Here is an 18,331-nt window from a genome sequence, read left to right as displayed (position 1 = left end):
AGATAACTAATGAATCTAGTCAGTGAGAGAGTGACCCAAATGGTTTCATTGGCAAGCATCAAACCCTCACACTCATTAAGGGGACTGTGATAGATAACTAAGGAATCTAGTCAGTGAGAGAGTGACCCAAACGGTTTCATTGGCAAGCATCAAACCCTCACACTCATTAAGGGGAATGTGATAGATAACTACGGAATCTAGTCAGTGAGAGAGTGACCCAAAGGGTTTCATTGGCAAGCATCAAACCCTCACACTCATTAAGGGGACTGTGATAGATAACTAAGGAATCTAGTCAGTGAGAGAGTGACCCAAAGGGTTTCATTGGCAAGCATCAAACCCTCACACTCATTAAGGGGACTGTGATAGATAACTAAGGAATCTAGTCAGTGAGAGAGTGACCCAAAGGGTTTCATTGGCAAGCATCAAACCCTCACACTCATTAAGGGGACTGTGATAGATAACTAAGGAATCTAGTCAGTGAGAGAGTGACCCAAAGGGTTTCATTGGCAAGCATCAAACCCTCACACTCATTAAGGGGAATGTGATAGATAACTAAGGAATCTAGTCAGTGAGAGAGTGACCCAAAGGGTTTCATTGGCAAGCATCAAACCCTCACACTCATTAAGGGGAATGTGATAGATAACTAAGGAATCTAGTCAGTGAGAGAGTGACCCAAACGGTTTCATTGGCAAGCATCAAACCCTCACACTCATTAAGGGGACTGTGATAGATAACTAAGGAATCTAGTCAGTGAGAGAGTGACCCAAACGGTTTCATTGGCAAGCATCACACCCTCACACTCATTAAGGGGAATGTGATAGATAACTAAGGAATCTAGTCAGTGAGAGAGTGACCCAAACGGTTTCATTGGCAAGCATCAAACCCTCACACTCATTAAGGGGACTGTGATAGATAACTAAGGAATCTAGTCAGTGAGAGAGTGACCCAAAGGGTTTCATTGAACGGTTGCCTTCCTGTGTTTGTGTTTAGTTTTTTGGACGGCTCGGGCGGTTGGTGTGAATAAAGGTAGAAATTTGGCCGTGGGTTCTCCAGGAAGGCCGGAGAGGAAACCAGCATTATGAAGAGTTGACTGTTTTAATCCACACTTACATTTGCGAGTGGATCTGTTTTTTTTTCGTTTAAAAAAAAAACTCTCCCAGGGTTATTTGAATAACATGTAAAAATGTCAAGACGCAGGTTTGGAATCACATGACCAAGTCATTACTGTCAAAAAGGAACGGCTGCAAACGGTAATAGAGTTTTTTGTCGAGAGTTGTTAAGGGCCGTTTGTGTTCATTTCAGAATCAATCATGGGCCGAGTGGTGTTTCGAGACGAAAATCGTTTTAGAATATATTTGACAGAAACAGTAATGAGAGGGAGTTGAGCTTTTTTTGTATTCCCAAGTAGTAAATGAACAACTCAAGCAGCCCTTGTGGCCAATAGCAGACAGTGTGCTTTCGTGTGAGTGATCTTTAACATGGCATGGCTGTACTGTACAGTAGGGGTGTGTGGGATGCAGGACTGAGATATGTGGAGCGAGAGGGAGACCTCCCCTGAAGTCCAGAAGAAGACACACGTGTTAGCTATTTTCCTGATTAATGATGCATCAACATAAGAGATCATCGATGGCCAAAAAATATAATTATCTTCATAACTTAAGTGTGTTTGTTTTAAAGGTCTACATAGGCTAAATGCTGAGAGATTGACATTTTCCTAAGACCTGCACAATGGAGCCTATAGCCTGTATGTATGAAAGGCCTTAATAAAAAGGCCTCTCAAACCTCTTGTCTCGCACTAGGAACGTTTTGGACTGTTGTTTTGTGCAGATTTAAAAGCAGATGTATAGGTGCATTGATACGTGTCCCCTTGAACCTTATATACGGAAGTGTTATGCACACACACAAAAGCTGTGTAAAAACTAAGCCCTGTAACAAACAAGTGAGGGAAGAACTTTGCAATGGAAAGTGGTCCTCGCCAAGACTCGGACTGTATTTGCCAACGCAATAATGTTTGAGGTCAAGATTGTATGGTTCAGTTACAATTACTGACTATGCATCCAGTCCTCCTTCTCTTACCTCTCTTCCAGAGTCTATGATGAGCAGAACACCATCATTATGTATCATAATGATACTTCTTTCTTACCTCCCGTTTCTATCTACAGAACTTTGCTCACCCGACCTCTAGGCCTATTCAGGCAGCAGTTCACTCTCCTTCATTTTGTAGTGGGTTCGTTTTTCTGTTCAACGTTAGACAGTAGAATGTATCCTTCTGAAAGTCTCCCAGGCCCTTTATGATTCCCATTGAACGTCTTCGAGGCTCTCTACCTTTCCCGTAGTCCTTGAAATGACAGACGGGCAGCTGTGGTATAAAAGGACAGACAGGCAGCATTCAAATTCTTTGCACCACCAATGTGAATGAATGTGTCACTGTAACAGATGTGTTTAGAAAAAGAGCAACACAATTCGTCATAGAACTGCTACACAGAAGCCTCTCTTTGGTCCCTGTGCCTTTTGATAGGCCTTAATGATGCCTCCACTTGTATTGAGCCTACTGTTTGTACGAGGAGCTCATTCAGCCAGTTTCGTGTTACTTCTGCCAATTACGCGAGCTGGGATTAGCTGAACAAAAATAGGCATGACTTGCAGTCCATTTATCAAAAGTTATTTGTGCAATTACAAGGGAATTCTAGGTCTGGGAATGTCCAAGGACCTCACAATACGATATTATCACAATGCTTAAGTGCCGATATGATATGTATTTAGATTCTATCAAATCAACATTTAATGGTCTGGTACACAGTTTTACAGATGTTAACGCAGGTGCAGAGAAATGCTTATGATTCTTGTTTCAACAATGCAGAAATGTCTAGCAATCCAATGACTATACACACATAATCCAACATTTTACACAAATAAATAAATAAAGATCAGCAATTTTAGAATCTGGAATATATATATCAATAAATAAATATATATATATATATATATATATATATATATATCTTTACATACTGTTTTACACACTTTATATGTTTATAATGTATTATGTTATATGTTTATATGTTTATAATGTATTCTAGTCAAGGATTCATCCTATATAACTACTGCTGTACACACCTTCTGTACACACCACATCTATTCATATACTGTCCATACTGCGTATACACACTATATATATATACATACACACACAATATATATATATATATATATATATATATATTATAGTGTGTATATATACAGTGGGGCAATTAAAGTATTTAGTCAGCCACCAATTGTGCAAGTTCTCCCACTTAAAAAGATGAGAGAGGCCTGTAATTTTCAGAAAATCACATTGTAGGATTTTTAATGAATTTATTTGCAAATGATGGTGGAAAATAAGTATTTGGTCAATAACAAAAGTTGATCTCAATACTTTGTTATATACCCTTTGTTGGCAATGACAGAGGTCAAACGTTTTCTGTAAGTCTTCACAAGGTTTTCACACACTGTTGCTGGTATTTTGGCCCATTCCTCCATGCAGATCTCCTCTAGAGCAGTAATGTTTTGGGGCTGTTGCTGGGCAACATGGACTTTCAACTCCCTCCAAAGATTTTCTATGGGGTTGAGATCTGGAGACTGGCTAGGCCACTCCAGGACCTTGAAATGCTTCTTACGAAGCCACTTCTTCGTTGCCCGGGCGGTGTGTTTGGGATCATTGTCATGCTGAAAGACCCAGCCACGTTTCATCTTCAATGCCCTTGCTGATGGAAGGAGGTTTTCACTCAAAATCTCACGATACATGGCCCCATTCATTCTTTCCTTTACACGGATCAGTCGTCCTGGTCCCTTTGCAGAAAAACAGCCCCAAAGCATGATGTTTCCACCCCCATGCTTCACAGTAGGTATGGTGTTCTTTGGATGCAACTCAGCATTCTTTGTCCTCCAAACACGACGAGTTGAGTTTTTACCAAAAAGTTATATTTTGGTTTCATCTGATCATATGACATTCTCCCAATCTTCTTCTGGATCATCCAAATGCTCTCTAGCAAACTTCAGACGGGCCTGGACATGTACTGGCTTAAGCAGGGGGACACGTCTGGCACTGCAGGATTTGAGTCTGTCCCTGGCGGCGTAGTGTGTTACTGATGGTAGGCTTTGTTACTTTGGTCCCAGCTCTCTGCAGGTCATTCACTAGGTCTCCCTGTGTGGTTCTGGGATTTTTGCTCACCGTTCTTGTGATTATTTTGACCCCACGGGATGAGATCTTGCGTGGAGCCCCAGATCGAGGGAGATTATCAGTGGTCTTGTATGTCTTCCATTTCCTAATAATTGCTCCCACAGTTGATTTCTTCAAACCAAGCTGCTTACCTATTGCAGATTCAGTCTTCCCAGCCTGGTGCAGGTCTACAATTTTGTTTCTGGTGTCCTTTGACAGCTCTTTGGTCTTGGCCATAGTGGAGTTTGGAGTTGACTGTTTGAGGTTGTGGACAGGTGTCTTTTATACTGATAACAAGTTCAAACAGGTGCCATTAATACATGTAACGAGTGGAGGACAGAGGAGCCTCTTAAAGAAGAAGTTACAGGTCTGTGAGAGCCAGAAATCTTGCTTGTTTGTAGGTGACCAAATACTTATTTTCCACCATAATTTGCAAATAAATTCATTAAAAATCCTACATTGTGATTTTCTGGATTTTTTTCTCATTTTGTCTGTCATAGTTGAAGTGTACCTATGATGAAAATTACAGGCCTCTCTCATCTTTTTAAGTGGGAGAACTTGCACAATTGGTGGCTGACTAAATACTTTTTTGCCCCACTGTATATATACACACTAATATATATATATATATATATATATACACATACATATATACATACATATATATATATATATATATATACATACACACACTATAATATATATATTATAGTGTGTATACACAGTATGGCCATTTTATGAATAGATAAGGTGTGTACAGCAGTAGTTATATAGGATGAATCCTTGACTAGAATACATTATAAACATATAAAGTGTGCAAAACATTATGTCAACATTATTAAAGTGACCAGTGTTCAATAACTCTTGGGCAGCAGTCTCTAAGGTACAGGGTAGAGTACTGGGTGGTAGCAGGCTAGTAACAGTGACTAAGCAGAGTACTGGGTGGAGGCCGGCTAGTGTTGACTGTTTAACAGTCTGATGACCTGGAGATAGAAGCTGTTTTCAATCTCTCGGTCCCATTTTTGATGCACCTGTACTGTCTTCGCCTTCTAGATGGCAGCGGGCTGAACAGGCCGTGGCCCTTGTGGCTGAGACAATTCTATATGACAATTCTATATGACAATTCTATATGACAATTCTATATGACAATTCTATATGACAATTCTATATGACAATTCTATATGACAATTCTATATGACAATTCTATATGACAATTCTATATGACAATTCTATATGACAATTCTATATGACAATTCTATATGACAATTCTATATGACAATTCTATATGACAATTCTATATGTATTGTGATTTGATACTGCAATTTTATTGCGCTTTGATGTTCCAAACATATTGCTCACTATCTGTCTGCTGGAGAGAGACAAGAGAGAGCATGATAACATTTGTTTTGATCAGTCATGGAAATAAAAGTCCTATAAACATGTTGGCTCACTGTTTTAAAAAAGATGGACAAGCTATAGGATGGAAAATACCGAGTTCTGGTGCATGTACAGCTAACGCTACCTAGTATCAAATCCATACCCGGAGTCAAAGTATCGATATATTATATATATATATATATAGTCCAAAATAATATCTGTAATATCTGTATAAATGATATCCCCCATCACTAAATTCTGCTGTTGGAGCACCATGCAGATACAACTTCAATGGTGGCCATATGAATAGCATCGTTGTTCTACGCTAAATTCACTAAAAGTTTGCTTAGGCAGCCGCTCCGTTCATTACTGTTATACTTGCAAGAATATGTTTTGGTGGATCATGACCAAAACCAAATGACCTTGGACACTTTCTACAATAGCCTACGGACTGTGTTGCCAGCAACCATAACTGTGAGGGAAAACAGTCATAGAACGTAACCGTACATCAGAGGTTTGTTGAGGCTTTCTGCAACCACATTATATGCCTCTTAAATGTTTACTGTCGTTTACCCACTCGGTAGTTCTGGCAAACAAAGTGAAATCACAGTAAAACAGGGAGTGAACTAGTCCAAGCCACAGTGAACCTCGGTCATGCAAAGTACATGTGTGGAGAGGCCTTTGAGCAGTCGTGGGAAAACTGTCCTGTTGTTACTGGGTCAAGTGATTTGTGCTGGAAAAAAATGCATTTACAGATGTTAACGCAGGTGCAGAGAAATGCTTATGATTCTTGTTTCAACAATGCAGAAATGTCTAGCAATCCAATGACTATACACACATAATCCAACATTTTACACAAATAAATAAATAAAAAATGCAAATATAACTCCATTCCTGAAATATATCACTCTCTATATTATCACACTGTCACCTGGCCAATCCAAGACATTTTGACGTGCTCCACACACATTGAAACATCTACAGGATATTGATTATGATTCCGAATTGTGTCCTATTCTTGAAAGCCCCTACACTTACAGTATGTCCAAAGTTACATATAACATATGAGGCTATAAAAAAGATGAAAGTGATTGGTTGAATAAAGTGATTGGTTGATTGACCCTGGTGCTGTGCCTTTCCCCAGGTTCCAGGATTACAAGGCCTTGGAGACCCTGGTGGGTCTGCTGACAGACCAACCTGAGGAGGTGCTGGTGAACGTGGTCGGTGCGCTGGGCGAGGGGGCCCAGAAACCTGCTAACAGGGCCACCATCAGGAAGTGTGGAGGCATCCAGCCCCTGGTCAACCTGCTGACGGGAACCAACCAGGCCCTGCTGGTCAACGTCACCAAGGCTGTGGGAGCCTGCGCCACCGAGCTTGAGAATATGACGTAAATCATAGAGATATATTTAATGTTGTGGCGTAAATCGCCAACTCCGTTCAGATGATCAACAGACCCAGACCCAACAGACCCATGTGTTGCCATCTCTTAAGCTCTTCAAAATGGTTCATAACCCGTATCATTAGCGGTCGTTCATCATCGTAATTGGTCCTTCTAATGTTGATAACAGACGGTGTCCCGGTGATAGTGTCCGGCTATGATCTTAATCTCTCATCCTCGCCAGGTAGGTTTAATGTTCGTCTTCAGCGGAGTGACAGTTTTAAAAGCCTTGTTTATTGTACCTGCTGCGATAAATCTGGTTGTGGTGGCGCGTCCCACAGTTTTACTGTACGTCTGCGGTCATTCATGTTGCTGAACTGGTCAGAGTAGCATACCTTCAGCCGTCCAAGCCCTCGTGGCTGGAAAAACATCAACAGTGAACACATAGCTACAGTCCAGTTCTGCTAACTACAGTATGTGCCGCTTATTTGGCTTCAATACTCCTAAACGCTGCATACAATATAGTCCCATTTGAATCTCATTGCTATTACAAGGCTGTTACAGACTGCAAGACCCTTACTTAATTAACACTGGACATGAATAAATCACTTTTATGTCTGAGTATGTTTTGTTAGGCTAGCCATTAATGTCATTGTAAGAATAAGTAATATGGTGTGGATAAGCACAGTGGTGAAATAAAAGTTGCAGAACTGTTGTTTTGAAGAAATAAGGCCGTTTCAGCAATTAGGCTAGCTAGCCTAACTTCTCCATTCACCCAGGCAGAATGTTATATCTGAACCCATTCATTCAGGGCCATGTTTTCTCATGGAATGTATATTTAGGCCTTGTCATTTTTTTAGCATTTGCACTTAGTTGTGGACAGAAAGTCGTTATTTCCACAAGTGCTTTCTGTATGTCTTGTGGCAGGGTGAATTATTTTGAGGACCTGTGTGTACAGTAGTTTGCCGAGCAATTAACATAGCTCACATTTGATTGTTTCCTGCTCCAGACCACGTTTGGTCAGAGCTGGTTCTCAGATTAAGGACCTGACCAGGCCTGCTATTGTCACTCCCTGACTGACTGGACTACAGGGTGATGTATGTCTGTGCTGCTCCAAACTCTACATGGTGCTTCAAATTCTTTGCAAAATCCATGTCAGTTATTGGCTTTGTTTAGCTTTGTTTTCCTGGTCCAGGCCACATGGCCAGGAAAACGTCCTGGCCATAGTTGTAACTTTTCAAAACTAGCTAATCGATGATCTACGCCTACCTGTTTGTTTTAAAATCCTTTTGAAAATAAGCGTATTTTTATTCTAAGCTATTGCACTGTGTGGCTAATGATATCATAGACAAAATATGGGGAAAATATCACATTACATTCCCTCCTAGTACTTTCTGTAATTTACAAGAAAGAACACACGTTTTGCAAATGCCTTGAGGCTTTGTGGTCTCCTTGTTTCCATCCCTCATCCAACTGTCAGTTGTCTCCTTCATGCTAACGTGTTTCATACCTGCTCTTGTGAGGACAGAACTTTTCTGGCGCTCGATATGAAGTTTAGTTTGTTGTTGGGCTGGATTTAGGAGGCCCCTCTGACTGGAGTCTTACGATATGATCCCCCAGACTGATTTATGTGCAAACGGAAGACAGATGGCGCAGGGGACTTCTCTTGATGAGTGCTCGCTCATTGCCAGTCACGGAGATACCGTGATTAGGGAGTGTTTAAGTAATTATGACAGCATTCAATGTCGGCCTTGTTGGTGGAAGCACACATGGGAAAAACGTTACATGTTATTTATACCAGACAACGGGCACATTGTGGTGTAATTCTTTGGGTTCCCAGACCCTGACTACAGCCTTGACTACAGTCATGTACGCAGCATGAAATACGGCTTATGCTTAAGTAAACTTCAACTCGGACGCCATGAAATATAGAGAGACCTGTCTACTGGCTCTGTTTGATTTGGAAAGAGGTATCCCCAGACTACCCACCCACTACAGTATAATGTTGTTTTGGTTCTATATATAAATATCTGTATAGACCTCTCACTTTACCTTTATTTAAGTTAACCTATGGCCTACCGTCACATAGGCACTCAGTGATTTCTCATGAAGATCCACTTTACCAGACCAGACTGAGAGTGAGTTTTTAGAGCTGTGGTGGAAACAGAATGGGACTGGTGAAGGTTGGTTTGTCATTGAAAACCCATGCAGAACCCTTTGATTCTGCCCTGTGATGGGTTTTCAGAGCTTGGACAAATGAATACTACTGTATGGCCCAGCCAGAGCTCTGAGAAAGACGAGCACTCAAATGGTCCTTTCCTCTTGACTGTGAAAGTATATACACTGAACAAAAATATAAACACATCATACAACAAATTCAAAGATTTTACTGAGTTACAGTTCATATAAGTAAATCAGTCAATTGAAGGCCCTAATCTATGGATTTCACATGACTGGAAATACAGATTTGCATCTGTTGGTCACAGATACAAGTAGGGGCGTGGATCAGAAAACCAGTCAGTATCTGGTGTGACCACCATTTGTCTCCTACAGCGTGACACATCTCCTTCACATCGAGTTGATCAGGCTGTTGATTGTGGCCTGTGGAATGTTGTCCCACTCCTCTGAAATGGCTGTGCGAAGTTGCTGGATCTGCTCAATGGGTGACATGTCTGGTGTGTACACAGGTCAATTCAAGAGCTGGGACATTATCAGCTTCCAGGAATTGTGTACAGATCCTTGCGACATGGGGCTGTGCATTATCATGTTGAAAAATTAGGTGATGGCGGTGGATGAATGAAATGACAATGGGCCTCAGGATCTCATCACTGTATCTCTACCTGCCCATACCATAACCCCATCGCCACCAATGGGGCACTCTGTTCACAACATTGACATCAGCAAACCACTCGCCCACACAACGCCAAACACGCTGTCTGCCATCTGCCGCTACAGTTGAAACCAGGATTCATCCGTGAAGAGCACACTTCTCCAGCGTGCCAGTGGCCATCGAAGGTGAGCATTTTCCCATTGAAGTCTGTTACAACACCGAACTGCAGTCAGGTCAGTACCCTGGTGAGGACGACAAGCATGCATATGAGCTTCCCTGAGACGGTTTCTGACAGTTTGTTCAGAAATTCTTTGGTTGTGCAAACCCACAGTTTCATCAGCTGTCCGGATGACTGGTCTCAGACGATCCCTCAGGTAAAGAAGCCAGATGTGGATGTCCTGGGCTGTCGTGGTTACATGTGGTCTGCGGTTGTGAGGCCGGTTGGATGTACAGCCAAATTCTTTTAGTAGATAAATTAACATGACATTTTCTGGCAACAGCATCATTTTTATAGACTTTTCTTGTCCCCAAGCACAAGGTGCACCTGTGTTATGATCATGCTGTTTAATCAGCTTCTTGATATGCCACACCTGTCAGGTGGATGGATTATTTTGGCTAAGGTGAAATGCTCACTAACAAGGATGTAAACAAATGTTTTCACTAAATTTGAGAGAAATACTATTTTTGTGTGTTTGTAAAATTTCTGGTATCTTTTATTTCAGCTCATGAAACATGGGCCCAACACTTTACATGTTGCATTTATATTTTTGTTCAGAGTATATCACACTGACTGTGCCCACTGTAATATCACTCTCTATTATCTTTTTTTATCTCTCTCTCTCTCTCTGTCTGTCTCTCTATCTCTCTCGATCCTCTCTCTACTGCTCTCTATCTCCCTCTCTCTCTCTCTCTTCGCTCTTCTACTACAGGATCATTGACCGTCTGGATGGAGTGCGTCTGCTCTGGTCCTTGTTGAAAAACCCAAACCCAGATGTCCAGGCCAGTGCTGCATGGGCCATTTGTCCATGCATTGAAAATGCAAAGGTACAGTACACCTAAGAAAATGGCATTTGTTTTAATTATTTTTATTATTCTCTAATGGCAACAATGCTTAACAACATGTAATACGTATGTAATACATATTTACATAACATTGTAAATAACATTAAGTCTCAACCTTTCTGCAAAGGTTCTCATGTTCTATTACAGGTTTATATGTGTATGTTTATCTTGGTTGTAATATGTTCATCATGTTTATATCTTGGTTGTAATATGTTCATCATGTTTATCTTGGTTGTAATATGTTCATCATGTTTATATCTTGGTTGTAATATGTTCATCATGTTTATCTTGGTTGTAATATGTTCATCATGTTTATATCTTGGTTGTAATATGTTCATCATGTTTATCTTGGTTGTAATATGTTCATCATGTTTATCTTGGTTGTAATATGTTCATCATGTTTATCTTGGTTGTAATATGTTCATCATGTTTATCTTGGTTGTAATATGTTCATCATGTTTATCTTGGTTGTAATATGTTCATCATGTTTATCTTGGTTGTAATATGTTCATCATGTTTATCTTGGTTGTAATATGTTCATCATGTTTATCTTGGTTGTAATATGTTCATCATGTTTATCGTGGTTGTAATATGTTCATCATGTTTATTGTGGTTGTAATATGTTCATCATGTTTATCATGGTTGTAATATGTTCATCATGTTTATCTTGGTTGAATCCCTCTCTCACACTGTTCAGAAGCCTGTTTATATCATCATGCAGGTCAGCCTCCTTAAGCCTCTCTCTACTTAAAGACAATCTGGTGTCGAGAGGTTGCTGCAAGGGTGACGTTGTGTCACTGGAGGCTTACAAGAACCCTCCTCTAATACAAAGCAGAACACGCTGCTCTCTGTTGGTGAACTGGTGAACTGGGAAACAGGCAGCTGGCAGGCAGGCAGGCATGCAGGGAGAGACTTGGAGGAGTAATATCCTGTTCTGACTCCTCTGTTGAAAATCCTCAACATGCTCTGAGTTACAGAGTCATACAACCAGCCGCAGCTTCTTCTTACGAGCAGGGTGCCAGACAGACAGGCTGTGACCCCATTCTGCACATAAAGGCTGGGGTACATACTTCTACTGTCCAGTCCTCATGGCATAGGGCCTGCTCTATAGCATTCATATGCTGTCTGAATTCCAAATTGCACCCTATTCCCTATATAGTGCATTACTTTTGACCAGAGGGCCCATAGGGATCTAGTCGAAAGTAGTGCACTATGTAGGGAATAGGGTGCCATATGGGACTCAGAGTCTATTGCATTCATATAGCTATACCTCAGCCGTTCTATCTAAATCCCCCCCCCCCCTAATATTTCTGTCAGTGGGTTTGATTCCCAGGGTTTTTGTATAATTTTTCCAAAATACAAATGTAACATAGTTCTATTAGATTATAGCCAAGATGAACGTAAACAGCTTGTCAGTTGGACAATCTGTTGACGTTTATACAGATACATTGGGCCTAGCTCAGGCAGGTGTCTCAGTCAGGGTGAGGGGAGCTTTTCACTTGCTACAAGGAATTTTTCCGGACCAAAATTGTGACAAAAATGATCTATGGCAACCATATGGAAGAGGAGTGCCGACCGGCTGCAGCTTGAGCACTAACAAAGTTTGACCATGTTTGTCTGGACTTTAGGGTGCCAATTTTTGTAGTGAATACATGAACATGCTCTTTGGTTGATTTCTGACACCGGGGCAATGACGAAAGCTAAATAGTGCGTTGGTTTTGCCTGTCGAGCGAGCGAGGGGAACCTGATACTGCTCGGTGCGGTAGTAGTTATATAGATAAAAGCCCCATGTGGTTTTAGTTAGCAGCTCCACAGTGGATTTATGAGAGGATCATGGTGTAAATGCAGCTGCTGGATGCTCCAGTCCTTACCTCTACTCCTACTCAGGCATATACAGACACATACAAGAACAGTACGCCCCACTTGTACCGGCCTGCCTGGCCAGCTCCCTCTGTGAGTAAAGCCCTAGTCATTATTGCAGTCAGCAGGGGCTTTGCAGTGAATCAGTCAATTAGCATTGTTCCCTCAATCAAGGAGGTAACCTGCCCTGCTGCTCATGTAATGAAGTGCATTATTAAGTTGCCTGGACACGGGCAACTTGCGATAACCTGGTTTATTTACCATTTACATAGTAGCCTATGGACGTAGGAGCCTGATTGCTTGCTTGCTGGAGAGGGTCAGGGCAAACTACTCTGCTGTGCCGCTTGGGCCGGCTTCCTTTCCCCCTCCCTCAGACAAGGCCAAATCACGCACACCGACCAGATAATGTGTTTTCTATTTCATTTCATCTTCGGGGAAAAGGGACAGCAGGATGGCCGGGGCCTTCCGTGTGTAGCTGTATAATGCTGTGGTTTCCAGGGGTCTGGGGTTCTGTCCAGGCCATGAAAGGGATCCTCACTAGTCCGCCGCCGCAGCTGGTGACTTGAGAAGCGCTTCCTCTGTCGCTGGTGAGTCGCGGCATCATCAGTATTCCTGAGGAAAGGCTTCCTGTGCTGTGTGCGCTCTCTGTGCTGTGTGGAGGCGGAGCGGGGGGTCAGCTCCTGGCTCTGGCCCGGGCACACACACACTGCCCCTCCTCTGGCACCACATCTGAGGGGAGCAGAGAGAGACACACCACCGTGTTCCGTCTTGCTCTCTGAGCCCTGGCCTGTCAGAGCTAGAAGGTTCCATTCAACACTCCTCACTGTGCAGTGTGCACAGCCACGATACCTGCTGTGGTAGTGTCCCATTGTCACTGCTTTGGTTGGTTATGCCTGCACTCCTGTCCCTCGTTGAATAGGCCACTCACATTGAGGCTAGTGTGAGTGTGGTTAACCGGGCAGTTATTATTGCATTTATCTTTTATTTAACGAGGTGAGTCCCATTGAGATGCAAATCTCTTTTACAAGTGGAGCCCTTGGCCTGGCACAACCACACACAACCCCCAAAGGGAGGGGGTTATGATTCATTACCTAGACAATCATGTCTACGTACAAAAAACTAAGAAACAAGCTATATTAAATCCTCAATGTCCTAGATGGAGATATAATGTTGATGGATATTGAAATGGAGCATGCGTTGTGATGATTTGCACTCAGCCATCTCTAATTATACGCTTTCCATAATCTTGGTTTACTATTTTCATATTGCTGGAGAAAGGCTGGCAGTGGCTGTGTATGCCACCTTGATATATACCTCCTTTTGGTGCCGATTTTGTTGAGTTGTGATTTTAAAAGAGGCCCCGATCTGCCAAGCTTCATTGAAGGCTGCGTATGTGCCCACTCTCTTCCGCTGTGGTTCCTCAGAGAGCTTGGACGGCACAGCCCCATAAGTGGCTGAGAGTCCTGTGGTACCAGCTAGCCCACTGGTGCCATGCACTTAAACCAGTGTCTACGGTGCCAGCCTGGCCTGTATGGTCGGGGAAACACACCGACTCCTTCAGTTCCTCTGCACACTGATTCCGACACCATGTTTTGGTCCTGTGTTCTGAACCATGTAACCTACATGGAGAGGTCATTAGATGGGCCTTCTGTTGAAGTAGTGTTCTGAACAGTGTAACCTACATGGAGAGGTCATTAGATAGGCCTTCTGTTGAAGTAGTGTTCTGAACAGTGTAACCTACATGGAGAGGTCATTAGATGGGCCTTCTGTTGAAGTAGTGCTCTGAACCATGTAACCTACATGGAGAGGTCATTAGATAGGCCTTCTGTTGAAGTAGTGTTCTGAACAGTGTAACATACATGGAGAGGTCATTAGATAGGCCTTATTTTGAAGTAGTGCTCTGAACCATGTAACCTACGTGGAGAGGTCATTAGATAGGCCTTATGTTGAAGTAGTGCTCTGAACCATGTAACCTACGTGGAGAGGTCATTAGATAGGCCTTATGTTGAAGTAGTGCTCTGAACCATGTAACCTACGTGGAGAGGTCATTAGATAGGCCTTCTGTTGAAGTAGTGTTCTGAACAATGTAAGCCTACCTGGGGGTGTAGAAAGGGGAGTCCAAATAACTCCTCATCCAAATGGAACCTAACCATTAGATAGGTCTGCTGTAGAAGGATTAGTTTCCCTTGGCCCTTGTATTTCTTAGCAAGAAATCCCATCAATTTTGCCCTGTTGATTTCTGTAAATGGCTTTTTACAACAAACGGACTATATCTCCCCTATGACATGCTTGATGAGGAATAGCTACTGGCACACCACACAGCCCATCCGTATTTACAATGGCCCTATCAGTAGAGTGGAAAGCAGGAGAGAGCCACGGCTACTCACCTTACCTCCGATTGGGCTGACTGGCACTGATGGGGTTTTGATTGTTGCTAAGGCTGATGAAAAGGCTTTTTCTTTTTCCTTAGCTTGTGTGTTTCTTTGGTTTTCACTGCTCTGCTCAAATGCCCCTTGCTTCCCTCCCTGCCCATTACACAGTCTCCCTGCGCCACTTCATTTCACAGATTGAGAACACCAAGCTAATAAGAGGCTTTTTACTTTTAGGATTCAGGGGAAATGGTGCGCTCATTTGTCGGTGGATTGGAACTGATTGTTAATTTGCTGAAATCAACAAACAAAGAGGTACTGGCGAGCGTGTGTGCCGCCATAGCCAAAATAGCCAAAGACGAAGAGAATCTGGCAGTCATCACTGACCACGGGGTTGTACCGATGCTGGCCAAGCTGACAAACACAGTAAGTACACCTCAAAATACTTCTAATCCTACTCAATTAGCCTGTGTGTTTACTGGGAATCTTCAGTCCTGTTGTAAATGGACTGTCTATGATACCATCATCTCAGTTGTAATTTAAAAGTTCACTGTAGTGTTTGAAACAAACTCTATTGAGTAGTATGCATAGCCTAGGCCCTGGTCAAAAGTAGTGCACTATATAGGAAATAGGATGCCATTTGAGATGTAGCCATGGATGCCTGTTGTCCTATTTTCTCTGTTTTACAGACTGATGATAAGCTGCGTCGTCACCTGGCTGAGGCCATTGCCCGTTGCTGCATGTGGGGCAGTAACAGGGTGTTGTTTGGGGAGGCGGGGGCCGTGGCCCCCCTCGTCCGTTACCTGAAATCCAAGGACACCTCAGTCCACCAGGCCACAGCTCAGGCCCTTTTCCAGCTCTCCAAGGACCCCAACAACTGCATCACCATGCACGACAACGGAGTGGTCAAGGTATGTTCTTTGGCCCCTGATGTTTTCAATCACTTTTTAGCTCACAACCACTTGTCCATTCCATACCTAATGTTCAAGGTATGTTCATTAATATCTTTGCTCATGATCATTCACTTAAAAAAAAAAGAACACTTGATAAAACTTGTGGTTTTCGGACATGTGTGAAACATGTCATGTGGGAAAAACGGATACGTGAGTCAGACACGTGGTTTATGGACACGTGTGATGGATTTTCACATGTACATTTTTCACATGACTCAGACACAGTGGTTTAGAGATTTGAATTTGAGATTTGAAGTGCCCCATATTGCTGAATGGTACCAAAAAATAACTAAGGATCATGGTGAAAGTGGCTGTAACTAGCAAAAGATCATGGTCGATGTAGTCGTTATCATCCTGCCTGAGAGAGTTAACCATGGAGTCTCCTAGTAGCCTGCAGTCCTGTGATTGATTAACTCACCACCTGGATTCGGTCTTTTTTTTTTTATACATTGGATAAAAGTAGAGACTCAGAGCTACAAAATTGTATATCATACACTGCATTTTTGAGGAACAATGGGAAAGTAATTCTGCTTTGAAAAGTTGCTAAACATTCAAACTCACTTTTGAGAAACTGGCCTTTGAATGTATCTAGTGAAGAGCTCTTCTTTGTCTACACCCATTCAGCACCGTACACACCCTCTTATGCTTTAGCCCCACCCATCTCGTTTCGCTTTCGGAGCTTTCTGAGCGCACACTTGACGCTCTGGCTGATGATTTGTTTACCTATGGATAACATGAAAACAACCTAACCAGTTCTGCTGGCAACAATTTCATTCCACTTTTTTTGCAGACGTTTCCTGTCCCCAGCCATATTCAATGCGTGCTGTACACTTTAGCTTAAGACATGTAGCTAGCTAGCTAGGTAAACAATTAACCTAGCTAGGTAAACAACGCGTAAGATCACACACGTCACGTAACATTAGCTAACGAGCCAGCCAGCTAACGTTAGCTAGTTAAACAACAATGAACATTGTGCCAAATCATGTCATTTACTACCCTGCATGAAAATGCTGGGGAGCTAACCAACCAGGTTCAATATTAGCTAGCTAATATTAGGCTCTAACTAGAAAAGCAAACAGCTCTGGGATAGAGTAATAACGTCAGCTAGGGAGCCAGCCAGCTAACGTTAGTTAGCTAACTAGCTTGAAATGAAACCACTTTCTGGCAAAATTAGAAATGTGTAATATGTGAAAATGTAGCTAGCTAATGCTAGACTGTCTTACCTGTATACATCATCATGCATGATGGACGCCTCTCCCTGTCACGGATGTCATGCCACGGTTGCTAATAGCTTGAAGATGTAAACTGGAGACGGGTGTTTTCTCCATCTCTTTAGCTATCATACTCTAATTCCACTGATTTCAAAACTTGATCCTCCAGAAAGTGGAGAGCAACACTTATGCAGCTCCACTACACAATACTTTTTTTTAAAAGCCGCGTTCGACAGGATTACCAACACAGACTGCCCAGCTCAAATAGACAGAAGCCTTCTATATGGCAGACCAATCCAAACTCTGAACTCGGCATGTTCAGCCCACTCATTATCTCAGCCAATCATGTCTAGTGGGAAGGTTGCTGACTTTTTCTGTGGCTTAACCAAAAAGACTTGTAATTTAACAATTGTATTCGTATTTACAGATGGCATACAAGTTTATTATTAAGGCACATGAAATTTCACAAGTTCCAGAAGGCATTTCTGCCAAAAAAAAACACATTTTGATTAAAAAAAACTAAAGAAACGTTAAAATGGCTGTCCTGTGAAGTCATGACTTGCGACATACGCCTAGTTCATTGAAACGGGTCACAAATGTAGTAGTCAGAATTAGTGATTCTAATAAAATAGAATCACTATTTAATTAAATATCTCGATTTATAGCAAATTTTAAAATAATTCACCGTGGGGATTGAATTTGATCATCATAAACGGCCATCTAATTTTTTGGGGTTTGGCCCATCTGGCGACCGTAATTTACATAGGCTTTCTAGGACTTTTGATACAGCTAGGTTGCTACGCAGTAGCCGACCAGAAGAGCTTATGACTTCACCCTCCAGACCAGACACTGGGTGCCTGTAGTAAATCCATTAGCTGCTCCTCTCTGTCTGTCACTTGCTCCGTGCACACAGCTCGTTCTGCATGCGCTCTGTTCATGGCGCTCTTAGTCATTGAGTATCCATAGCAACGGCTACGCTCGGGCTGCTCTGCTCAATGAAGAGACATGAGAGAGCAGTTAGCTGTTAGCTATTTTTCGTCACTCTAAACTCAACATAACTCAAGGAACATTATTATTTTCTGTGAAATAATCT

General features: G+C 42.2%; 1 protein-coding gene across 2 annotated transcripts in view; it reads left to right on the top strand.

Moving 5' to 3' along the window:
• The window catches only part of odad2 (outer dynein arm docking complex subunit 2), a 78,674-nt gene that overhangs the window by 42,981 nt on the left and 17,362 nt on the right, over positions 1–18,331 (top strand). For both annotated transcript variants that reach the window (XM_029626701.2, XM_029626702.2), the window contains exons 16-19: positions 6,720–6,962; positions 10,713–10,827; positions 15,312–15,500; positions 15,764–15,985. In XM_029626701.2, coding sequence (XP_029482561.2) covers positions 6,720–6,962; positions 10,713–10,827; positions 15,312–15,500; positions 15,764–15,985 — 769 coding nt within the window. The remainder of the gene's footprint in view (positions 1–6,719; positions 6,963–10,712; positions 10,828–15,311; positions 15,501–15,763; positions 15,986–18,331) is intronic.

Source organism: Oncorhynchus nerka, linkage group LG22 (assembly GCF_034236695.1).
Source record: "Oncorhynchus nerka isolate Pitt River linkage group LG22, Oner_Uvic_2.0, whole genome shotgun sequence".
Taxonomy (NCBI): Eukaryota; Metazoa; Chordata; class Actinopteri; order Salmoniformes; family Salmonidae; genus Oncorhynchus; species Oncorhynchus nerka.
Note: the sequence above shows the minus strand (reverse complement) of the source record. Positions and strands in the feature narration are given on the sequence as shown.